This window comes from Polypterus senegalus, chromosome 14 (genome assembly GCF_016835505.1).
Source record: "Polypterus senegalus isolate Bchr_013 chromosome 14, ASM1683550v1, whole genome shotgun sequence".
In the NCBI taxonomy this organism is placed as follows: Eukaryota; Metazoa; Chordata; class Cladistia; order Polypteriformes; family Polypteridae; genus Polypterus; species Polypterus senegalus.
In genome coordinates, this window is record NC_053167.1 from 78,694,785 (window position 1) to 78,721,392 (window position 26,608).

At 35.4% G+C, this 26,608-nt stretch overlaps 1 protein-coding gene across 2 annotated transcripts in view; it reads left to right on the forward strand.

Annotated features, from left to right (window-relative positions):
- Window positions 1-24,985, forward strand: part of trmt1l (tRNA methyltransferase 1-like) — a 45,900-nt gene extending 20,915 nt beyond the window's left edge. For both annotated transcript variants that reach the window (XM_039735734.1, XM_039735735.1), the window contains exons 7-16: window positions 1,871-1,997; window positions 6,286-6,365; window positions 14,208-14,454; window positions 15,502-15,714; window positions 16,686-16,876; window positions 20,448-20,523; window positions 21,185-21,351; window positions 22,081-22,152; window positions 22,647-22,773; window positions 24,576-24,985. In XM_039735734.1, the coding sequence (XP_039591668.1) occupies window positions 1,871-1,997; window positions 6,286-6,365; window positions 14,208-14,454; window positions 15,502-15,714; window positions 16,686-16,876; window positions 20,448-20,523; window positions 21,185-21,351; window positions 22,081-22,152; window positions 22,647-22,773; window positions 24,576-24,765 (1,490 nt within the window). In that variant the 3' untranslated portion in view covers window positions 24,766-24,985. The remainder of the gene's footprint in view (window positions 1-1,870; window positions 1,998-6,285; window positions 6,366-14,207; window positions 14,455-15,501; window positions 15,715-16,685; window positions 16,877-20,447; window positions 20,524-21,184; window positions 21,352-22,080; window positions 22,153-22,646; window positions 22,774-24,575) is intronic.
- Window positions 24,986-26,608: the final 1,623 nt, after the last annotated feature.

Below are 26,608 nucleotides of genomic sequence, written 5' to 3' on the forward strand. Positions count from 1 at the left end.
ACATTAGAACAAGGCAGCTTGTGCACGTACAAGAAGTCTTACTTTACCTTGACTGTCTGTGTCTGTGCATGTTTGGTTAAAACATGCTTGTTCTTCACTCAGTGAAGTGATGGTTTAAGCTTCAGCAGAATTTGGCTCTCATTTTTCATGTACAGTGGAACCTTGGATTGCGAGTAACTTGCTTTACGAGTGTTTTGCAAGACAAGGTAAAATATTTAATAAATTTTGACTTGATAAACGAGCGAGGTCTTGCAATACGAGTAGTCCATGTACGCTTTGTCTGCCGAGTGTCACGTGATCACAAATGAGTGATGGTTCTCCTCTCTGTGTCTGCGGGATTGTGGGCAATCGTCAGTCAGCGTGCCTCACTCATATAGTTAACATCCGTATGAGCGTATACTGTTTACTACAGCATTGTGACCATGTGTGTGTGCTGTGACGTGTGAGTCCCCGTCTTTCACCCCAAAACTTGAAGCTGAGTCTCAATACTTTAGCGACACCATCTTTATTCAGCTTGAAACAGGAACAGCATGGTAATTTATTGTAGCGGGATCTGCCACACTTATATACACAGACACAGCAGTCAGGCAGGGTCATGCCCAGGTTAGTGGCCAAGTAATACTGTGACCTGCGCATTTAAAATGTTCCTTGTTACTTGTATCACCCATCAACGGCAGGTGCTTATAGCATGACCACGATCTTTTTGGATTCGCTTTTATGGTTAACTGCTACAGCACCGGGTGCCTGCAGTCGCTTCCGGGATGCTCTTCCGCGTGTCATCCCGTTGGGTGAAATCCCACAAAAGTTTAGAAACTCACTCACACCAGTCATGATTCCTTTCAAAGGTAAAGTGCAGGTTAATTTATTTTATGTATTTTTACTTTATATTTTATGTTAATCATTTTTATATGAAAAGTTTTGGGTTGTGGAACGAATTACTGGAGTTTCCATTATTTCTTATGGGGAAATTCGCTTTGATATATGAGTGCTTTGGATTGCGAGCACGTTTCCAGAATGAATTAGGTTCCACTTGTTTTCTTTCTTTCCCTGTCTGTTGTCTGTGAGGAGTTTGTGCCATTATGCTGCCACAGTTTGTGTGTGGTCATGTGACTGCATGTGACGTCTGATTTGTGAAATGGAGCCATGTGGTTATTGTTGCTACGTCTGATTGGTGAAACAGTCATGCAGTAAATCCATTGGCGGCTTCTCTGGCAAAAATACAGTATAGCGTATCTAATGGGGGAAAAAAAGTAACGATTCGAGTGTTGTAGCAGAGTAAGAGTAGCGCTTCTTCTTCACAAGTGTACTGAAGTAAAAGTAAAAAGTATGGTGGAGTAAAACTACTCTTAGAAGTACAATTTTTTTAAACAGTTACTTAAGTAAATGTAACGGAGTAAATGTAACTCGTTACTACCAACCTCTGGCTATTAGGAACAGTTAAACAATATTGCACCAATATAATTAATTCAAAATTAGTTCATTTCTTTCTTCCCCATTTCAATGCATTTTGCTAAGTTCAACAAAGATCCTGAACATTCATGTGATTTTGCCAAACTTACAGCTTGGCGTTCGCTCATCACTAGAGCATAGACATTATTTTGAAGCTCCCTGGTTTCCAATTGAATAGCGTGGTTTGATAACTTGGATAAAATACGTACATTTATATTAAGCAGTTTGCTTAATTCAGCAGGAATATAACTATTTTTTCAAATATTTAACAATTAAAATTTTTAACTTGAAAGTCAGATACTAAATGTGAAAAATGCAATTTTGTGAAAGTTTTAATAAATTTTTGTTTTTGATTGAGAAAAAATGTAAATCATTACTTTATGGTGTGCCACAAATCACAATACATTTTATTTTTTTTTAGAAGTATCTGTTGAACAGACACGTGTGAAAGTAATTGAAGAATCTAATACCAATGTTAAAGTCCTTCCAAATTCTGGAACTCCACTGAAAACAGACACATTTTTTAATGGCAAAATGAAAGCAAACAGGTAAGCAGACTTATTGTTTATAGTTTTGGAAAATCTACTATTTAGCTATTTTTTATACTTTTTGTAGTGATTAATACCCAGATGAAAGCATTGTTTTATAAGAAGCAAATTTGCTTTTATAGCATTTAAACATCACTCTGCAACAATCAAAACTGTTGTTATAACACAGAAAATAGGGTTATGCTGGATTAATATTGTGTGTATGGCAGCTTCTTGGCACAACACATAGAACTGTTTTATATGTGTCATGAAGCCGCTACCAAAATGATTGTCTGCCTTTTTGTTTTCATTACTTTTTCTAAAGGCATTTGGAAACAAACAGTTTAAGTTTTGAAATATTTTGTGTGTGCAGTATATAGTATAATTGTTTATTAAACAGGAGAAAGCCATCATGACATCGTTCCTTGCCTTTAGTATACTGTACCTTTAGTAGTCCAGTTGTCTAAGGATAAGTGTGTTTTTTTTTTAAAGCACCCAGACACACACAAAAGGGAGTATTTCACAAGGAATATTTTAAGTTGCTAAAGGAAATTTGAGACAGACAGACAGACTTCTGCTGCCTGTCAGGGTCTTTATTTACATGGTCTGTCTCTGCCTGTCATACAGTTAATCACCATCAACCTTCTAAACAGTGAGTATAGCATTTTTCATACAAGAAATAAATGCCACAAAAAACAAATCCAAATTGTAATACTATTTAGTTGTCAAATATAATATTACACAAAGAGCATGTGGCAGAACAGGGACAAGTGCAGAAAATTCAGTTCTGCTTTCTTCCAAAACTTCAAAACAAGTTTGGAAGGCCTGTTTTTGTCCAGGGTGCATGAAGATGTGATGATGATTGCAATAATTGTAATAATAGCTCTGTTTATGTACAGTAATCCCTCCTTGATTGCAGGGGTTGTGTTCCAGAACCCCCCGCGAAAGGTGAAAATCCGCGAAGTAAAAACCACATGTTTATATGGTTATTTTTATATATTTTAAGCCCTTATAAACTCTCCCATGCTATTATAAACATTTCCTGCACAGTTGTACAGCATAAACCTTTTGTATTCTCTTAGATATTAGGTAAGATTTGTTGAAATTATATATGTAAACACACTGTTTATATACAGTAAAACCTAAATATTATTTTAAAGTTATCGAGCGTCTCCGATATCACATATGTTACAGCCATTACGATAGACAGGCCACCAGCAATAAATACATACAATGCAAGAAAAATTGTATACAGTAATATGTGTGTACAGTGACACTAAACTATGTACATGTAATAAGTACTGTACGTAGAAAATTAATTATGGTTACTCACCAACAATGACACAACGACTTGTCCGATAACGATGAGTTTAATTTTATTGCACAACAAAGGAGAGTGTTACAGCTCTTCTAAAGGAGCCTATTCAGGCGTTGTAGCACTGCTGTTGTTCTTCTCTCGGCAGTCTTCAATCCAAATCTCTAAAACGGATTTGATCCGGACTACTGCCTTAAAACATCCACTTACAACTCGTTTTGCGCCCTGGTTAAAGGACACTGCAGCCGTAGATCTTACATTCTTTTCCTCCTTTAGAAATAAAAAGAATCATGGACTCATCGATGCTGTAATGGCGTCCTGCAGCAGTGTAGCTGTTCCCTTCCTTCAACATATCCAAAACTTTTACTTTTTCGGCAATAATTAGCATCTTCCGTTGGCGCTTGGGCACGGCCCCTGAAGCAGTAGCAGGGGCAGATCTTTTGGAGCCATAACGAAGGGCTCGACTATGCACAAAGATAAACACAAAAGAGCACAAAAGTTCACTATTTAAACAGCGAAACACAATGACGCTGAATAAAGTGAGACGAGACTTCCTGGTTAACACAGTGGAATCGAATTCGGTGCTCCATCGCTGAGCCAATCAGCACACAGGAACTTAACTGCATGCTCTGATTGGGTAGCTTCCCAGCCATCCGCCAATAGCGTCCCTTGTATGAAATCAACTGGGCAAACCAACTGAGGAAGCATGTACCAGAAGTAAAAAGACACATTGTCCACAGAAACCCACGAAGCAGCGGAAAATCTGCGTTCTATATTTAGATATGCTTACATATAAAATCCGCCATAGAGTGAAGCCGCGGAAGTCGAAGCGCGATATAGCGAGGGATTACTGTATAGCACCTTTCCCACATAAAAATGCATCTCGATGTGCTATCCTTAAATGACGTTTGAAACAAAATTCTCTCCTTAAAAGAGGTCAATAGGAAAAGGGTAGTTTGAGTTCAAATTCAAAACAACAAAATGTTAAGTTAATGGCTTACATAGCTGTTTTGTTTGGCTGCCTGATAGTTCTGTGAACAACAACAACATTTATTTCTATAGCACATTTTCATACAAATAATGTAGCTCAAAGTGCTTTAACAGATGAAGAAAGAAAAGTTTATGGAAAAAAAAGATTAGGCAATACTAAGTAACAAAGAGTAAAATAAGGTCCGATGGCCAGGAGGACAGAAGAAACGGGAAAAAAAAAAACCAAAAGAGGGCTGGAGAAAAAAAAACTAAATCTGCAGGGGTTCCAAGGCCATTTGATCGCCCAGCCCCCACTGGGCATTCTACCTAACGTAAATGATCTATATAAGTCCTCATAGTTTTCAGGCTTCACGTGGAAGAATTAGATGATGATAGTCATATTGACCTCTGGCCTTCAATCCATCAATGTAGGGACTGCATGGTGCCTTGATCAGGTGGTAGTGGCACAGATCACCACTGAAAACTGATTAAAGAACGGGTGAGAAAGTAGGGGGTTAGTATGGATTGTGGAGCCATGATATAAACAATAATTAAATACATATACAGAATGTCATGGTTGGGTTACAATAAAATTAAGCTATAAGAAAGCCACGTTAAAATAATGGGTTTTAAAGTGCTATTCCAGATTTTAGGTGCATAACAGCAGAAGGCTGCATCACCACTTTTTTTAAGTTTAGCTCTCTTGAAATTTTAAGCAGACACTCATTTGAAGATCTACGGTTACAATTTGGAGTGTAAAGTGAAAGGCATTCCAAAATATAGGATGGAGAAAGATTACTTAAGGCTTTGTACAATTCTTGTCTTTTTGTCTGTTACAATGGAGTATAAAACTTACATTTGTCTGGCTGATAACCAGTCAGACTAGTATTTATCATCCGCTTAATCACCTACGAAACTGATACTATGTTGAAAAAACTGTGCAAGAAGTAAGAAAATAGTGTACTTCCAATGTGAATTTATTTAATTAATGGAGTGTCACAACTTCAATGCAGAAAAACACAACACACTATTATGATGTTAATGCTACCTAAATACTGAAAGGGGCTTGCTTATATCATAATATATAGCACCTTCCCTGTTGAAAAGCAGACTACACATACAGTACAGAGATATAAAACTGTAAAGAACACTTGTAGACATATACTGTATACTCTGGAGTCTCCCACTTGCATTGGTGACAGAAACCCTTACAAATAATGGCAATGGTGCAAGATTAGATCAGTTACTGGCTAGGGAATGCCTATCTTAAACCATTCAGGAAATTCAGAATAGCCCATACAGGTGTGAACAGTGCAAGGTATTCTTTAAACTTTCAGTTATTTTATCTCAATACAACATTAGTGAAAGACTCTTGCCTAATTACAACTACCTGCCTCTCTTTCTCACTCTTTCAGTCTCTCTAACTCTCTTTCTTGCTCTCTCTCATGTGCTTGGCCTGTTTTCACCCTAGAAGTGAATTGCATCTGCCAGCTCAAAGCTTATTATTCAGCTGCCTTGGGGTGGCTTTAAACCACCTCTGGGCAGCTCTTTTTGCATAATTGATGGAACTATTCTAGCCTATTGGAGCAAAATTCTCTCTCTCCTTCTTTCATTTGTATTAGCCCACTTTTTCTGAATTGTTAGAATCTTCTGTACTGGCACTTTGTTAAAATACCTATGTTGATTCTGTAATTCGAAGTCTTTAATACATTCTATATATAAATTTGCTGGGATGGGCCCTGGCTCTTTATGACACAGATATTTTTAAGCAGTTTTAAGAATGTTATGTTTCATTTATTTAGTTTGTTGGATTAAAATATGAAATATAAATGTTTTATATCAATGCACCAGCCTTCTCTTTAAATGTATTGTTTATTATAGTAATATTTTTTGAACAACACGTGAATGTTATATTAGTTCTGCTAATATAAATTGTATACTTTTGGCATTTGTATTATTTAGTACTTTTCATACACTTTAAAGATTTTATTTCATTAAACCTGACTAAATGTTTTTTTGTTTTAGGCAGCTTGTTTTCTGTGCCTTAGCAGCGTTAACGGAGGAACGAGCTCCTTTGGAGTGTTTAGATGCATTTGGAGCAACAGGTATGATATTGAGAAAACAAATTAGCCATAACTTTGAGAAAAATTGTTTATTCTGTTTATTTGAGAATTGCTATACAAGATAACAAGTGTAATATAAAAGGAGTGTAGTCCATGCCATCCACTATCAGTGTTGGAGATATTTGTTTCTGTCTGTATGTTAGTGGAACTACCTAGCAGTGAGTGCATTTGAAAATGTAATATTTCTGTTTGCAATATTCTGAGCCATATTCTGTGCCTTAAGTCTAATTTCACTGTTTTTTTTTTTTTATTATTATTCATTGAGCATTACCTCCGAATTGTCATTTAGCTGTGAATGTAAGGTCTGTTTGTATAATTGTGAATGAAAGTGTTTTGTACAGTGGTTCTAGTTGATTACTACAGTTGCTTAAATATGGAGATCGATAATAGGTAATCTTGGTTACAATTAAATAATCTGTTGTTGAAATTGAGTGAACTATATTGATAGATTTTATTAATAATAATCTTGTACAAGGTACTATATCTTATCCACAGTCAACTCTTTGTTTCATTTTTACACAACTGTATTTTGACCTTCATATATGGCCATCTGTGAAGTTCTTTATCTAGTTGTTACTGGTTTTATGTGTGTTAAACCTGGACTTAGAAAACAGTAAGATAAGGAATGAACAAATCCTGTCGATAAGACGGTGCACATCATGCTGAAATTCCTTTTTAATAATGCTTTGTTGCACATTTATCTTTCAAGTATAATTAATTTGTTTTTTAGGACCAATTATTAAAGGATGAGTTAGATCTGTTACCAAATAAAAACTTTTTCATGCACTGTACTAAACAAATTTTTAATCAGATAAGCCTCTGGGTGTTTTAATTTGCATATTCAGTGTACACTTTAAGAACTCCAGTTTTATACCCAACACTCTTTGCAAGAAAGTTTCATGTTCCTTTTTTTTAACTTAAAAACTTCTTCTTCATTATATACCACAGTATCAACAGATTTATATTCTCTTGAAACCCTGATAATTTTTTCTGAAGCAATTTTGATTATTTCTAACTCTCCCTTAATGGTTTTCTTCATTTGCACGAAAATGTCATCTGTAGGTGTTTTACATTAATATGTAATATTAAAAAACAAGGGCGGCATGGTGGCGCAGTGGGTAGCACTGCTGCCTCGCAGTTAGGAACCCAGGTTTGCTTCCCAGATCTTCCCTGCGTGGAGTTTGCATGTTCTCCCCGTGTCTGTATGGGTTTCCTCCGTGTGCTCCGGTTACCTCCCACAGTCCAAAGACATGCTGGTTAGGTGCATTGGCGATTCTAAATGTTCCCTAGTGTGTGCTTGGCGTGTGGGTGTGTGTGTCTGTTTGCGCACCTTGCCCGGGGTTTGTTTCCTGCCTTGTGCCCTGTGTTGGCTGGGATTGGCACCGGCAGACCCTGTAGTTAGGATATAGCGGGTTGGATAATGGATGGTTGGATGGATTAAAAAACAACATAAAATACAATAAAAAAAGAACTGAATGTTAAAATTAAAGAAATTGCATCAGTCAATAAGTAAATAACTTTTATGAATCACTAAAAACATGTTGAAAAAGAGAGGTCTTTAGTCTCCATTTAAAACAGCCAGTGATTGCAACGCCCAAACAGACTTTGGCAGTTTGTTCGATAAGCGCAGGCCTGTGAAGCAAAAAGGCTTGAGAATTAGAGGATACAGACTGAAGAGAGATAGCAGAAGTGGGTGGGGTAAATAAATCCCCATATGTGAGTGCAGTAGCATCAAGACACTTGTGCACAAGGAGCGGAATCTTATATTGAATCTGTTCCTTAACAGGTAACCAATGTAAATAAAAAGCATAAGGGTTTTATGGAAATATAAATTCGTAAAAGTAAGAAAGTAAATTGAGAGGTGATGAAAATGTTTTGTTTGATACAGGTATTATATTTATCTTATAAAAAAAGTAAAGTTTATTTTCTAATAAAGATCATGTAATAAATTGATGATAAATGTACATTATTACTTTGTTAATAGATTGTTTATAAATAGATCATAGATAAATGTTCCAAGAAATGACATTTCAGGTGTTCATTATTTTTCATGAATACCTGTATAGAAATACTGCACTCTGAATTTTCCAGATAAATTTAAAAACAATATTCGTGTTGGTCATATTTTCAGTTATGCCCTGGTGACACAATAAAAAACAAGTTAGTAGAATATTGTAGTGTACTGTCTGTAATTATTTCAGAGAATGTTTGGGGAACTTCTGCTATCTTCTAGTATACCTATTTTTTGTCAGTGCACTGTACCAACAATAGTTGTCTGATTTTAGTCACAAAAATGTAATCACTAAATTTAAAATTACTGTTTTCAGTCATTTAAAAGGTATTGTTGCCACAAACATATTCACAGAAAGATCTGTTTTGTTTTATAAGTTTGTTATACATTTTAAATTATAAAAAAAGTCCACCAGTTATGTTTGTAAGAATCTGTTTTGTGAGCTTAAAAAGTATTTGCATAATATGTCACTTAAGAAGGGATAATAAGACAAACATGCAAGAAATTTTGTGTCTGACCTGTTAAAAACGCAATATCATATTTTCTATTTTTCATTGACATCTGGGTAACATTTGGCATATACAGTTAATTCAGAAAATATTCAGAGCCATTCACACTCTACACACTTTGTGTTATAGATTTAATTTTACAAGGATAATTTTGCCAATTTTGCACATCAATCTACACTCAAATTGCACATAACAACATGAAAAGAAGGTTTTCATGGAGGTTTGAAAATGTTTTAAAAATCAAACACTAAAATCTCTTACTAATATAAGTATTCATACTCTTTGGTACTTCAAATTGTAGTCAGGTGCATCCTGTTTGTTTTATTTATCCTTGAGGTGTGACTAGAACTTGATTGGAGTCTTCTGTGATGCCTCAGGTGCCCACAAATATGGGCGTCTTCTTTTTTTTCTCCCCCATGACATTGATAGTCATTACTGAGGTTGGACAAGGGCGAGTGAGGACATAACCATTTTGTTGCAAAATGGCGCATAGTACTTTTATTCAAATATCAGAACGAATGTTTGGAATGTGTAGTGCAGGCAGATGTCTTCTACAATAAATAATCCATAAAAAACATTGCTGTGTGAAAGTTAAAAATCCAATAAGTTGATTCAAATAAATACTAAAATAAGAAAGAAATCAGTCGGAACCGGCTTTCTTCCTGATCCACAGTGCATCTCTCTCTCTCTCTGGGTCTCGCATCCACGCTGAGATGCCAAAGAACTTTGTCGATCCTGTGGCTTTTGTCCCAAACCACCTTCCCTCGGTATCTGTTGGGACTCATCAAGCAACGCTGATTCATCCTGCACCTTGAACACCATCCACAAGATCCTAGGAGTTGTTCCTGCTCCCAATGTTCAAAAGGAGTGACCTACCCTAGGACGCTGTTCCCACACTCTACAGTGGGGTATCCCGAAAGCTTCAGCTCCTCTCATTATCATTGGCTCAGTCTCTGGATTCTGCTCTCTCTCACTCCTTCTCTTACTCGGTTTTCCTTCCATTCAGTTTCCCCCTTTTTGTCCTACGTAGCTCAGACCGTGTATACTCCTGTGAGTGTAGGCACACTGAACATTCCACAGAGCACAGCAAGGGATGGCTGTGCCAATTACTCTCCCACATGTGCACGAACCATTGGCCAATTTCTCCATTAAGCACTCCGCAGCAGTGCATCTCTCCTGTGTACACCAACACCCATGGAAATCCAAGCCACACTATTCTTAAAAAATCTGTGCACCTTCCATGGCCTGCCAGTCTTTCTACAGATCCCAGACACACTTCACCACATCCGCCAGTGGCAAATTAAATTGATTTGATGTAGTTTGGAAAGGCACACACTCATGTATATAAGGTCCCACAATTAACACTGCATGTCAGTACAAAAAACAAGCCATGAAATTCAAAGATATCTCTGTAGAACTTCAGGATAAAAAGTTCAAGGTGGGTATTAAACCATTTTTAAAACTTTGAACGCTCTCATGTGACCTCAATTTTTATAAAATGGAGAAAGATTAGAACTACAACTCGTCTTCCTAGAGTTGACTGTCCAGCCAAACTGTGGAACCAGGCAAGAAGGGCCTGGGTCAGGAACATGATCGGGAGCCCAATTATCACTCTGAATTTCAGAAGTCCTCTGCTGATATGGGAGAACCTGCTGCAAGGACAACCATCTCAGCAGCACTCCACCAATCAGGTGTTTATGTTTAAGTAACTAGATTGAGTAAAAAGCATATGACAGGCTGCTTCAGTCTTAAAATTGATTGTCTGGTCTGATGAGACAAAATATAACTCTTTGGGCAGAATTCCAAACAATTGGTCTGCCAAAGATCAGACATTGCTCATCCCTTGCCAAATCCCATACTTACTGTTAAGTGTGGTGGTGGTAGCATCATGCTGTGGAGGTGCTTCTCAGTGGCATGTACAGGGAGACTGGTCAGAATTAAGGGAGGGATGAATCCAGACAAATAGAGAGAAGTCCTTGGGTTTGGAACCTGCTCCAGATTACATATGACCTCAGACTTGGGTGATGGTTTACCATGACCGTATATTTCAACAGTCACTCAAAGGATACAGCCAAGGCAAGGCTGGAGGTTCTTCGGAGCAAGTCTGTGATTGTCTTTTAGTGGCCCATACAAAGTCCAGACTTAAACCTCACAGAAAATGTCTAGGGACCTGACGAAGGCAGTTTACAGACTTCCATCCAATCAAATTGAGCGTGAGAGAATCTGACAAGAAGAATGGGATGAACTGTCCACATTCAAGTGAGTAAAACTTGTAGGGACTTACCCAAGATGACTCAAAGATGTAATTTCTGCCAAGGGCCTCTTTCAAAGTACAGAATTAAGGGCCTGAATATTTAGTTGAATGTGGGATTTCAGTTTTTGATATACAGTATAATAGATTTGTAGACATGTTTGAAAATGTTTTCACTTTGTGGTTAAGGGTTATTGAGTGTAGATTGATGGGTACAATCTGTGAATTTATCCATTTGAAATTAAATCAATAACAACAAAGTCTGCAGAAAGTGAGTGAATTATTTCTACAAGTCTGAATACTTTCTGAATCCTTTGTAATGTATTTAAGTTACTTTTTAGACAGCCAGTTGTTATGAATTACAAGCACTTGGAATCAAATCACTCATAAAATAACAGTGGCAACTGCAACATTCATGAAATGAACTTCAGAAATTTTAAGTCCAAAGAGAAGTAAAAGGTTGCTATGGAAGCAGTCAGAAAACAAGGTCATGAGCACAGCAAGACTTCTTTTAAAATGTTGGAATCTTATAAAAATATACAAACTATACATTTTGTTCTGAAAATGACATGGATATGCTTTTTACTAAATTTGTGCAATCTCAAGATAGGAAATGATAATCTAGGACAGTGTTTCCCAAACTCGGTCGTGGGAACCCACTGTGGCTGCAGGTTTTTGTTCCAACCAGTTTCCTAATTAGTGACAACACCTGATAACACTGACCTCATTTAATTAGCTGGTATTTTTTCTTTTATTCTACATTCAGAAAAGCACAGCAGCATGATTTTTACATTTATAAACCATTTAAAAATATTTCTTCTTTTGCTATAGATTTAAATGCTTAACTCTCTTTTGTTAATTTCATTATATTTTGCCCTTTCTCTGTGCAGTTTTCCCCCTTTGTTGTATCTTATTAATGACAGTTAAAAATGAGCAGAGCAGACACGCAGGCAAACAACACTGAATAATCAAAGGCTGCAACTACTTTAGCGTCAGACTCACTAATTAGTAAATAATGGATTAATTAAAAAATAGAATGAAAATCCGGATGAAAATATTGTTAAAAAGAAAAGAAAATACATTATTCCATATACATTATATAAATTTATTTTTAGCAAACTTAGTTTTCTAATTTCTCTACTGTTCCAAAAACACAAAACTTGGGAAATAACACCACTTAATTAGCCCAGGAGTTTAATTAAAAACAGAAGCTGGTTGGAACAAAAACCTGCAGCCACAGTGGGTACCCAGGACTGAGTTTGGGAAGCACTGCTCTAAAACATTATTGGCTAGAAAATTGATGTGTTCTCTAGGTTGTAAGGCTTTTGTTTTCACGTGTTATGTAAAGCATTTTTAAACAGCATAGGAATAGGCATAATTTTAATTTCTGAAAAATTCTTCACTTAATACAGTTTCCTGTGATAAATCAATGTATACCATGCAAGCATCATAAGAGCGCTGACTTTAAAATTTTATCTTGTAATGTGTTTATGATGGTTTTGCTTTTCCATTGCTTTTTTGTCTTAATGAATAATGAATGCATATGAATTCTTATTTTTTTAATTAATAATTAATCATTAGTTTGATTAATTAACATTTATATTGTTCTCCTAATTTCTGACTTGTCTTTGCAAAGAAATAATATGCTTAAGCTTAGGCACATGGCTATTAATTTAAGAGTATGGTTTAATATTTTTGAGATTTTTGGAGAAGCAATACAGAAAATATCTCATAATTATATCAGAATATTATTCTTTTCATTTAGATATCCATTTTGCACAGTCATCCCCACCAACAGAGTAAAGAAGTAGAAAGAGAAGATAAAGTACTCAGTATATTAAAAATATAAACAACTATATTTATGAAAGGTTGCCATATTTTGCAGAATAGGCGTGAGAGTCTCCATTGAGTTAATGGCATTTAGTTTCAGATAGTATACAATATCTTTAAGCCAACGTGTAATTTAGCATAGTACTGGATACTAGGGAATCCATTCTCGGACGGGTTTATCCATTCCCGGGTTCCCGGGGATGACACAGTGCACAGGCATCTCACATGTGAACGGTTTAAGAACGACCGACACTTATTTCTAATAAAACTACTGCAATATGTTGACACAAATAAAAGACTAATCTTACCTACAAGCAGTTCATGCTATCATTTAAGTACATTTATCTAGTGAGTTGTGGTAATAAAGAGTGTGGAAAGCACAACATCCTTACAAGTGGCGCACTGGTGGTGCTGCTTCCTTGCAGTAAGGAGTCTGTGGAAGATTGTGGGTTCACGTACCGGTTCCTCACAGTGTGGATAGCGCTTTGAGTACTCAGAAAAGTGCTATATAAATGTATTTTTTTTTATTGTTATTATTAACGTGTCCAGTGTGCGGTCATCCAGGCAAGAGCGCACCTTCGTGCAGAAGTACGCTAGCTGCTGAGAAAGCGCGCTCTGCCTCCACTGAAGTAGGCGGCACAATCATCAGATACTGATACACTTGCCGTGCTTGCCGTTGCTCTGAAACACCGCCATTTCAGCTTTTACTGATGCATCCAGTTTTTTGCCATCATTCTGTGATGGCAAGTTTCTTGGCACAGATAATTCTGATGCAACAGACTGATGCATTGCAATTTCAAGTTGCTGTTCAAAGCTGTTGTCTGATGAAGTGCAAGCCGCAGCAATGGCGCCACCTTAATTATTTTCAGCTATAACTCTGTTATTTCTTGATCGATTTTTACACTTTTACAAGCTATATATGCGAGCTTGGCCGTTCCCGTTTTCCCGGGAATTACAGCAGTTTCATACCCAGGAATGTGGGAATGAAAGATGTCCGGGAATGGATTCCCTACTGGATACTTCTTAAGGTGCAAAATTAGATGTTTAGTTAGCCTTGTAAGAGAAGCACCTAGATTAGAATGAACACTGAACACATTTTAAATTGTATTGCTTAAAGGCTGTGGATCCCCATTTTAATTTTTTTTTCCTTTTTTAATGTTTTGGTCTGTTCTTTTAAATTGTCTTATTTTTTGATTACTCAAGGTATGTTTTCCTGCTTGTAGGAATTATGGGTCTGCAGTGGGCACAACACCTATTGGAGAAAGTGAAAGTCACCATTAATGATATCAATGAAGCTTCAGTGAAGGTGATCTGTGAGAACTGTCATCTTAATCAAATAGCAGTAAATGTGGGATACAATGCAACTCAGGATGACAGCAGAGGGGAGGATTTTAGGAAACCACTTACAACCGTTGAGGTGACCAAGACGGATGCCAATGTCCTCTTGCACATGCGTGCCTTTGACTTTGTGTGAGTTAAAGATAGTGCCGTATTAATAAATCGAACATTGACAGCATTGATTTTATGAAATATCTCAAAGATGCTTTCAAAATTATTTTTAATGTGTTATTTTGGCGAAACTGTTCATTAAGGTGATAACAGTAATCCCTTTTTATAAGCTCTTGCAAGATACGATTTTAAAGATTTACATGCATTTCACTAACAATCCTGTTTCTATTCTTGGTGTGATATTTAGTACATTGGCCAAGTTTGCTGATCATATTTATAATATTTTACTTAAATCCCTCTTTACATAATTGTAAATCCCTCCATTGTTAACTAAGGTGTTTTATATAAAGCAAGAAAGGTTTTACACTGGTTGTATAATGGTAGAGTCCTGCAAGATTTACATTATTAATAATTTTTGTTAAAAGAACTATTAAAATCAAGTATTTCTGTCTTCAGATTCAGATATTATTCAACAATGATGATAATATCAATGATGATAATAAGATGCTGTAGTATAGTATGTCAAAAGAATAAAATAGCAGGTGACTGGACACATTTTTGCTGTCTGTATTGGTACTGTTTGGTGGGTATTTGTGGCCATAGTGCAAAATAGGAGCGTAAAATTTCACTAAGTGTATTCACGTGAACCAGTAATACAGTTTAATTAATAGAGTAGTTAAGGTTGAAAAGTGTTATAAGCTACAAGTAAAGAAATGAAACAAATGTATCTTAAAAGGAGATGTTAAAATATTTTCTTTTTGCTTAAATAGAAGAATTTAAAAAACTGTTTACAGATATGTTATAATTTAAACCTGATAGTCACTGATAACCAAGATATAATAGGCACCTTTAAAATTTGTTTATCCAATGGAGTATTTGTTCGATGATCAAGATGTATATACTGTAGATCTTAATAATTGTGGCAGCTTGAATCCTAAGAATATGAATTTTTGTAAGTTGTAGCAACCACAGAGCATTATTAGTTATTTGTAATTGCTTTGTGATGTTATTGTCTCATTGATATAATGTGTTTCAGATGTTTGTTTTTTTTTTTGGCTTTTATTCCAGACACCTAGACCCATATGGTACTGCAGTGAATTTCCTAGATGCAGCTTTTAGGAATGTACGTAATCTGGGAATTGTGTCTGTAACATCCACAGACATCAGCTCCTTGTATACTAAAGCCCCAAATGTAACTCTAAGGCATTATGGGTGTGTTCTTGTAAGAACAGAGTACTACAAAGAACTTGCTGCTAGAATGGTTGTTGCAGCAATTGCAAGGTATGTTTTAAAACTTTATCAAGCTGCCACTTCATTAAAGATGTCTTATCTGAAATTCCACTTACTTCTAACATTTTTCATTGCTGTCCGTCCACATACAATGTTTGAGCTTTTGCTGCAACACTTTATTAATGTTTCTTTGTTTTAACTAAAAACTTTCCCCTAAGCATTTTTACTATAAATATATTTACACCTGCAGTGTTGTATTCCAAACCATACATCTTGTAGCAGCATACTGACAGAAGTCTTCAGTATTTAAATGTATACATTTTCGTCATGTAAATATCACAGAATAGCATACCAGACAAACATTTGAACACCTGATTGAATGTATATTTTTATAATCTTAAAGGAACAGTCCACCCAAAAATGACATTTTTTGGATGTTAATTATTCTGTGTAGTTTGTAGTACTGGCTGAGAAAAAAATGTAATCTTATATTTTTTTGAAGAAAGGCCATACAAAAACTTTCTGATTTTATGGGATTCAATGGTGACCAACACTGGGCAATAACAAGTTTAATTTTGTTATTTTTGAAGTCAGTTTCTTTTTTCACAATACATTAACATGAATTGGAAATTTGCATTTAGAAATTCAAAATCCATTTGAATTTTGTATTTTTTTGTCATTGCGATGGTACATTTTTTATAAGATGACCGCAAAATCTTACAACATAAGCTTACTGCTTTTCAGTGTTGATATTTGTTACATACAAATTTTTTGCTTAATTTAGAAAATTATACACCAAAAATGGTTTGTGGAGATAGCTATGTGTAGATCTAGCTCTTACCTGGTTCCACTACAGGTTATGGTAACAGGTAATCGGATACAGAATCAGTAGGTTTTCACTTTTTTAAATTACTTACACTTAGTTTATATATTTATCATATTGCATTTGCTACAGAAATTTGTGTAAAGACTTATTCTTGGTAAAATTGATTCAAGAATGAACATCTTGTTATTTGACACAGAGCTGCAGCCCGTTGCAACAAGGGAATTGAAGTGTTGTTAGCAGTGGCACTGGAGCATTTTGTCTTGGTGGTGGTGCGTGTTCTCAGAGGATCCACACAGGCTGATGAATCTGTGAAGAAAATTCGACGGCTTCTGCACTGCCAGTGGTGTGAAGAAAGAGTCTTTTTGAAAGATGGCAGCATGGTAGAGGGTGAGATGTTATCCTACTCATTTAAGAGCGAAACAGTTTGGTGATTAACCATTTGTGTATGGACAAGGTTATCCATGTTTTGTTTTTTTTATTAACAAACCCAACCATTTTCCTATTACAGTCACCCTTCCCCATGTCATCTTTGGGTTCCTTTTGAAGCCTTTTTCATTGGTTTTTTGTTAGTTGAGATGCAACATGAATATGTTTCTCCATACTTTTTTAATAATGCAAATGCTAATTTTGTGTCTTTAGCCACGATATATAAACATAAGAATCTTATTTTGTGCTCTTTAATGAATTTACAGTAATAAAGTACATTCATGATTAATAAAATCTATTATTTTAAACAAATAAAATACAAATGTATAAATATTAGTTGCAGTCTTGCCTTACATACTTCATTGTAAGGCAGTTTATTGGATGAAACATACAATGGGAGAAATGTCATCAGCATGAGCTTGATTCCTACCAATAAAATTGCCTTTGGGTGAGGTGTAAAGTCTTCCCACTAACTTTAATGTTACAGATATCTGAATGCTTTTTGAAATAGTTAACCCAGTTTAGAGTAATTTCAATTAAAAAATCAGGGTTAAAGGCATCAAAGCTTTTGCTGGAAGATAAAGTTTAATGAAATCTGGTGCTCATTCTGGTCTTCCATCTACATCATCAGCATTATTATTATAATAATAATTAATTGACACCTTTTCAATGCAGCTTGCAGAGTGTTAGTTGTGACAAAGTATACACATATTTACATACCAAACTTTGCATTTAAAGTGATGATAAATGTCATTGGCAATCTGTATTTTTTACATTGTTTTAAATGTGGTCACTGTCTTTCACAGTTGTCATGGACATATTTAAAGCATGTAATATGTTAAATGATGTTTGCCCTCCATCATAATGCCTAAAAGTTGTTATTACTCTAATTATGTTTGTTGATGTGTCTTGAACATAGAAGTGTTACCATTTATCATGTTGAATTCCTTTTAATTAAAAGCAAGACTTCACGGATACTTAAAGGATAAGTTAGTATTTTTCTTCTTCACAAATATACTCTGAATGCATTTGCCTTGGAAAATTGTGTTCAAAGTTAAGCACATTTTGTAAATGTAAATAAAAATATATTCCTGCACTGGCACTTTACAATGGAGAATATTGGCCATGAATTTTTAAGCCAAGACAGTTGTCAGGTATTGATCCATGTTTCTGAACCATGTTTGTGACAACAAACAAGGTCTGGAAATGATAATTTTATTGCCTATTCCTGATGCCGTTTTTCTTGTGGTAAGGATATTTGCTTGTGTGAGTTCTCACATAAATACAGAAGTAAATCAAAACAAAACCAAACACGTGGCATGAAAACATTATGTGCTATGGTCTTTTGACAAGACATTAAGGCTGTTACGCACAGAGACTAAAGGGTGAACTATACCACACAGCTAGACTTCTTTTAAAATGGCTAAATCTCATAAATTGGTGTTTTATTGTTCAAACATTCCATGTATAAATGATTTTACAATAAGATTGTAATTGCAAGATGCAGATCAGTACCCGACAACTGTCTTAGCTTGTAAAATCTACATATTTGGCATGATTTTAAGCTTTTCATCCATGCCTCATTGCTCACAATGTAAAGTACAAGTGCTGGCAAAATATTTTGTTTAAATTTACAGAAAGTGCTTAACTTTAGAACACTTTTGCATGGCATATATACAATTTTTGCGTGCATAAATATATTTAATATACAGGTAAAATTCCGTTACAACAAATATCTTTACAACAAAATTTTCAATACAACAAAGTATTTTTATGGTCCTGACAGCTTTCCCATATGATGAGAGTCTATAGAAATCTCGTTACTATGAAGTACCTTGAAATGCCTGAATGAATCATCCACAGAGCAGTTAGTTCTGTGGTCGCTGCTCATTTGTGCACAGCGATCCCCGAACAGAAACACTTAAGTTTTTTTTTCTTTCTTCAAACTTTTTTGCCTTTTTTGTTTCCTGCGGTTTTCAGTGATACCTTTTGCTTCTTGCTCGTCAACATTTGAAAAACATCCACTGGAATTTAACTCATTGTCACCCTCCTATAAAAACGGCAGACACGAAAAAACGATAACGGTTCATATTAGAGAAAAAAAAAAAATTACATTTTTGCAGCTCTTGATTGCAGCAAACAGAAAAAAGATGTTGCCAGTGAATTTGGAGTTTCGCCATCGACGCTGTCAACTTTCTTCAAAGACCAAGCAAAAAAAGAAGAAAAATCTCAGATTGCAAATGTATGTGAACTGCTGCATTTGAAGACATCGAAAAGCAGTTTTTATGTGGTTCCGTGATGCTCATTCAAGAAACATTCCTATTAATGTGGCACTCATTCAAGAAAATGTGAGGTTTGTAAACTCTCTTGGGACCTCCCCTAACTGAACGACACGCCGAAGAGCGTCGCGAAGTCCAATCTCCATGTCTATGGAAGACTGTTTATCTGTTGCCGGGGCAACAAGCAGGCTCAAAGCTATGCTGTGTCTCTCCACCAAAGCAAACAGAAAAGATATCGATGGGTGATGCAAGGAACATTGTAAATGCAGGTAACAGGATTACTTGATCACTGATTTGGCCTCGACCCTGCCTGACTGCTGTGTCTGTGTATAGCAGAGTGGCAGATCCCGCTACAATAAATAAGTGTGCCATTCCTGTTTCAAGCTGAATAAAGCTGGTTTTGCTAAAGTACTGAGACTAAGCCTCGTGTTTTGGGGTGCAAGACAGGGACTTATAGCGCGACCCCGATCTTTTAGGATTCGCTTCTGTAGCGCCTCACTGCACCGCTGTGAGCCTGCTATTGCCCTGCCCCAGCAACGGACAAACAATCATCCACAGAAGCTGCAGTCGCGCTTCGGGACGCACTTCAGCGTGTCGTTCCCGTTGGGTGGGGAGTAGGAGGGATCCGAAAAGTGTTCAGGAACCTCACAATATGAAGAAGAAGAAAAGGATGATTCGGCTGATAACTGTACTGCACACAACATGCTTCCACATTTAGATAATGTTCGTGTTGAATTCCTCCCACCCAATTTCACAGCAGTGCTTCGGCCATTGGATTTGGGCATCATTTGCACCCTGAAAGTGTATTATGGCAAGGAAATGCTGAGAAAAATTCTCGTCAGCATAACTTGTAGGCAGGAGGAGATTAAAATGAACGTGAAAGAAGTGATTGAAATGATTAAAAATTCCTGGAGGCAAGTTAAAGAAAGCACTATAGCAACAAATACAGAATCTCATTACAACAAAATTTTTGTTACAAAGAACTATTTTTTAGGTCCCTGGGAGTTTGTTGTAACAGAATTTTACCTGTATACCATGTTTGTGAAGAAATAACTTTGACTAAAAAATACCAAACTTCTACATTAAATAAAGCTCTGCTACTCGAATGTTAAGAAGTGTTAACTTAAAGTCACGATTTACTTATTATGTATATGTGATGTACTTAAAATTATGTCAGGATTACATAAAATACAGCTATATCAAGTTTTTCTCTCCCATAAACCCCCCCTTTGTTTTTTTACTTCTACTGGTAGATCTTTACCGACAGCTACCTTGTGATTGTAACAGGAGTATGCCAGGCAAAACTGCTGTTGAACTTGGGCCACTATGGTATGTTTATTAAACTGAATTTAAATTAATTTTGTTTACTACTGCATTGTTTTCTTCTAAGTGGAAATAAGTTATCATTAATTTTTTAGTGGTGGGTAACTGTTTACTTTTTGCACTGGCTTTATGAATTATATTACAATAAATTATTTACAGATCAATCAGACATAGAGTGCAATATCTTACTCAAATTAAATCAGTTCTTCCTTTCATATTTAGTGAGCAAGAAATTATATTTAATAAGAAGTAAATTACTCAACATTATTAAGGTATCTTAAAGATAAGCACAAGGTCTGCATTCTTGGTTATTTAAAGATAACATTGGTAAATGTCAAACAAATTCTAAATCTATTTTAGATAGTTCCTCATAACATACATTAAATTTGTTCTAAATTTAAGTAAAACAAGATATCCTTTTAAGATGAATTGTATCATGATTTGCAGTTAATAATTTATGTCAAGTATATTTTATTGTTAGCTGCTTTCCATTCCTTATCCGAAATTCAGATTGAAACATCCCTTTCTCGGTACTGCCTCAGATTATCTAGAGGTGCAGTTTTTTTCAAAAAAAGTTGGTAAATTCTTACAGTTACAATTTCAATAGAAAATGCTTTCCTTTAAAGTTTACTTTTCTGTATTTTTAGTTTGTTTTTTTTACTCCTAGGTCAGGTTCTTTGTTTAATATTGGGTTTTTGAGAAGGATGATGGCTAAAGCAGCACAACATGGGATTACAGAAATCCAACAAGTACTAAAAGCCCTTGTATGTGAAGCTGAATGCACAATACTGAAGACTGTATCAACACCTGGATCAGGAAGTCAAAGCTGCTCAGGTATGTTTTTCTGATAGCTTAAAAAGCAGCCTCTTTATCCACCTTGCTAAAATCTGGATTGAAATGTTGAATTATACACATAGAATGTAAAAAATGGATTTCAGTTTATGGAAGAATTCAAGGCCATGTAAAATTTAATGAATAGTAAAACTGCCACATGGACCATAAACGTAATGTCATGTTTTTTTTAGCTGATTTGCACTTTAAACACTTCTTATTTTTTTTAATGTCTCCTTCATGTTAAAAACATGATTAAAAGTCTGAAAAGTTTATGTAACAGGTACATCTTTTTGTTGCATCTTAAAGTCTGTAAAATGAACAAAATAACATTCTCAGATCCATTTAACCAAAGGGTCATGAGAGGCCAGTGCTTATCTCAGACGCATTGGGCCCAAGGCAGGAATTAGCCCAAAAAGACATACCCAAAATCATTCTCACACAAGAATCAATGGTTACCGTAACATACTTATTTTTTTGGAATGTTGAAGCAAAACTGAAATATCTGGAAAATAATTAGTTGTTAGATGCAAGCCAGAAGACAGTCATGTTATCCAAAATCATGTTTTTGTAATTATTATCTCCCCAACTATTTTTTAAAGTAATATACAGTTTTAAAAGGACATTGAACCTGAACAGTATTAATATTATGTCCTTTGTGAAAAAAGTGTGTAAAGTTCATAATATGCATGCGTGTGATATATAACTTAATGTGTATTTTGGTTTAAATAGAAAGTGGCCTTGCAATTGTACCTTCACAAAAACCTGATGATGTAGTCAACAGTGATGCTTCCTCTCAACAAGGTATTTAAAAATAACTATTAACATTATCACAATATAGTCTCAGTTCTTTCTCATTTGGCTTTAATTGTAACATGCATCAATCAGTTTTATATTCAGATTTTCCACAAGTGTGAAAAAGAATCATTCAATAAAGAGTTTCCACATAAGTGAATTAATTCATGTTGCCAGATTTATGTAGATCTTGGCCAAATAGAAAGTTAGCAGCAATAAACATTGATTTTTAGAAGAATGGATTGATTGATTGATGCATTGAATTTAAGAAGAATGAAGCAAATTAACAGTTTCATCTTTTAAGACTGTGCTATAAATGTAAATCAGGTCTTTTTTTATAATATTGATGTTCTGTTTTTTTTGAAAATCTTTAGGATCCTCCCTTCCTGGTTGTAAAAATGACTGTTGGTTTGTACTAATTGCATAGCCCATTAGACATTAATAGTTTATCATTAATCCTTGTCATGCCATCATGTTCATTTCATCTGTATTTCATTTTTTAGGAAAGAGAAAAACCACTGAAGCCAGTGGAACAGCAGTAAAAAGACAAAAGTTTGAAGCATCATTGGAACACCCCTCATTTTACTACAGCATACATCGGCACAGTATTCGAGGAATGAATATGCCAAAGTAAGGGTGATCAGATTATCTTTGCTGTCTTTAAATATAACCAGTGCCATTTTGTGATGAAAACTCAAGAAAGGCAAAATGATTAATGTAATTTAACATGTATTTTTATTTACTAGAGCAGATTTATGTGCATGTGTTCTACAGGAATTATGCAACAGGAGAATCTTAATGAGTGTATAAATTTTAGTCAATGTATATTTATGTGAATCACAGATGTTGTTACAGAATTGTCACCAAAACCAGAAGTCCAACCAGGCATTAAGATAGTCAAACCATAATATTTTTACAGAAATAAAAAAATACATTTTGGAACAGTAAGGGAGAATGCAAAGTAACAACAGACAGAGGGAGCAGGGATGTTAGTATAGAATGGTTGCTGTCTCCTGCTGTCTCCATAGTGCAAGTTGAGAACGTGTGGTCCCTTTTCTCACATTCCCCACTGTCCTTCTCTTATCATATACAGTCTATTACAGTGTTCTCCTTTAGCCTCCCTTCAAGGACTCCCTCTATTTTTTTCTTATTCCAACTCTAACCCTACTTTTATAGAGCTTCAGTATTGGTGTTCCACTACAACCTGTAGTCCAGTGTGCTTGAAGGTCCTCAAAACCTCCACAAATAACTTTGTTTACAGTGAAAAGGCAGAGTAGCATTGGATCAGCATCCCCATGCTACATATACCCATAACAAACTGTTCTGCTATTACCAGTCCATAATACAGGATACCACAGATGCATCTGCCTTTATTGACTTGTGGCTTTTATGTCAATAACACCAACTATATGGTGTTAAATGCATTGGAGTAATCATAATATATAATATGCTTCTTTTGTGGAAGTGGAAGTAAGCTCCATTTTAGAAGGTAGATAGCAGTGTCTTCTATTCTGCCATGATCTTGGTAGGCAAAAGTTGATATTTGAACCAAAAATAGTAAATATAAAACTAAAACAGTAATGTTTTTATGAATGATTTTATTTGTTCAATTGGTAAAAATATTTTTTAAAAATTAAGAGGAAATTTGTCATTTGCAAAAGTTTTTGCGCCCCTTCAGTTGTAATTTTTCCAAAATTTTGCAAGGAACTATATCTACGTGCACTGTTAACACTCTTGGGCTAATAACCACCTGGGATCATAATGCTGCATTTGTTCAGTTTATACAGGGTGAAACATAAAAATGGGAACTTTTGAAAAACACAATAAAAATAGAAGCAATCCAACAAAAAAATGTTATTGACAGCAATTGAACCAATACAACTTGCCTTTTAAGAGACAGTAATCTAAATTATCAATGTCTGAAAATTACGTCCTGTAGATGGCGTCATCCTGTACGTATGCATTCTTCCAATCTACTGTTGAGGATCCCCATTGATCACTGCAACATCTCAGCTGGGATACCACGAATTTCGTCTTGAATTCTTTGTTTCAGTTCATTCAGTGTCCTTGGCCGAGTCATGTAGACCCGACTCTTAAGGTAGCCCCACAAGAAAAAAATCACAAACGGACAAATCCGTTGAGGGCCAGGAAATGTCACCGAATCTTAAGATGACACGGTTACCGAACAATTCTCGCACAGCTGCCATTGATTGCCTTGCAATTGATTACTACATTACTAAATGGCGAGATTGTTTACAGCTTAAGGTCCCTGTTCCGCAGAGCTGCCAACTGTACGTGGCTGCCACTACGCATTTCAAAAGTTACTGTTTTTGTTTGTCACCCTATATGAGCTGCTAAATCATAGCTATTGTTATTTTCTATGTATGTAAAGCCAAGGGATAAGATGCTGTCTCTCTCTTCTTTTTTTGTAGGTTAAATAAATTTCTACAGTACTTGACGGAGGCAGGTTTCCGAGTTAGTCGCACCCACTTCGACCCAACTGGAATCCGCACAGATGCCACCCTTGGACAGTTTAAGTCTGTACTTGCAGAGTACACAAAGTCACAAACTGGAAATCATACATTCACTTCTGATGATGGGATTGATATAGAATTTGTTTAGAAATACATGAATTATGTCAATTTGTTTATAAAGTTAACTGTTTTGCCTGGCATTTGGGATGATATAGTACAATTGGACATTTAAAAGGAACGAAATAAGAACAAAACATTGCTCACAACTATTTTTTTTCTACAATTAAAGCTTATGGTAAATTATTTTTTGCATACATAAATCCATCTGCATTCGTCTTCTTTCTCAGAAATAAAAACTCAAATTTATAGTGTCATTTTCAAAACCTTTTTAATTATTGTTGGTTTATTGTTGTAAAAAGTGTGCTCTAAGTTTTCAAAATTTCACAATAAAATTTTACATTGAAAAGAACTGGTAAATGGAGTTTAAAACAGATTTTCTAAAGAGAAATAAACAGATTTTTTTCCTACTGAAATTACCAAGAAACCATTTTAACAGGATTTTTTTCAGTAGTGCACTACTGGTGTGTTTGGTTGATTTACAGCCTTTATGGGTAAGTAGAGGATAAACACTTAGACTTGGAAATACAAGGTTACAGGATCCAATTCTCTCTAATGACGTTTGTCTATAGCAGGGGTGGGCAGATTCAGTCCTGGAGGGCCACAGTTGCTGCAGGTTTTTGCTCCAACCCAATTGCTTAATCAGAAGCACTTATTGCTCAAGTAACACTTCAGCTTCACTTTAGTTGTCTTGCTCGTTAAGATTTTGAACCTTTATTGCTTATTTTAGTCTTAAACAGCTGCATTCTTGATTTTTAATTGCTCCTTATTATCAATAAGATGCAAATGACAAAAGAAACTAGCAGTTCTCCATTTAGCTTGTTTCCATTTACACCTGTGTGTATTTATCATGTACTATTGGGTTTAATAAAATACTAGAAAGGAAAGGGAAGAGAAAAAAGTGAAGCACTGAGAACAACTTGTCTGTTTTAGACTTCAAATCATTTGGATGATATCCTTAGAAAGGAAAAAAATCTAGTTCTATGAGAATGACTTGACATGGCAGAGTTAGCAAGCCATGAAATTAAATAATTGACAAGGATTGTTTTTTAATTAAGCAACTGGGTTGGAACAAAAACCTTCAACCACTGCGGCCCTCCAGAACTGATTCTGCCCACCCGTGGTCTATAGTAACACAAAAGTGTTTGAATATACATAGATTGCACTGTTTGTCTTGTCATACTGAATTTATTGTAGAATAACCAGTCACACAAATTTTACAATATGACTGTTTCAAAGTGTGCAGTTAGTAGAACATATGTGGCTGGTTAGAAATATGTTTTGAAAAGAAACAAATACTAGAACAAATGAGGAAATTTTGGTTTTGGCATATTTGTTTTGTTGTATATTTACTATTTACATTGCCTTTCATTTGTCATTATCAGCTATGTTTTGTTGTCATATTTCAAAGGGATAGCATTAAGATTGTTTTAGTAAAGCTAGCTTTGCAAAATTACCTAACCCACACCCCCAGAGAATGCAACTGATTATGTTTAAAAGTGTATTGAAGTTTGCCTACTGATACTGTATGCATTCTATGTGATGTTTACATCTAACTGAAGGGTTTAGTCTCTCAGGCTAGATATTAAAATATTCTTTTTTTCCACCTGATTTTCATTTTGAGGTTTAAAACAGGGGAGAAGTTTTGTTTTTTTTTTTACTGGTAACATTAGACTACAAAGTAGAAACTAGAAGATGCTGGGACATCTGCCAATTATAATTTTCCTCATCATTGGGGACCCCATAGGCTCTATGAGGCATAGCTACCTCATCAATGGTGTCTATACAATGTTTTTTATCTCAGCAGGTTGAGTTCAAATGTTATTCTCCTTTAGGCTGAATGGCTCCAGTCACTAAACAGAAAAACAGTTTGG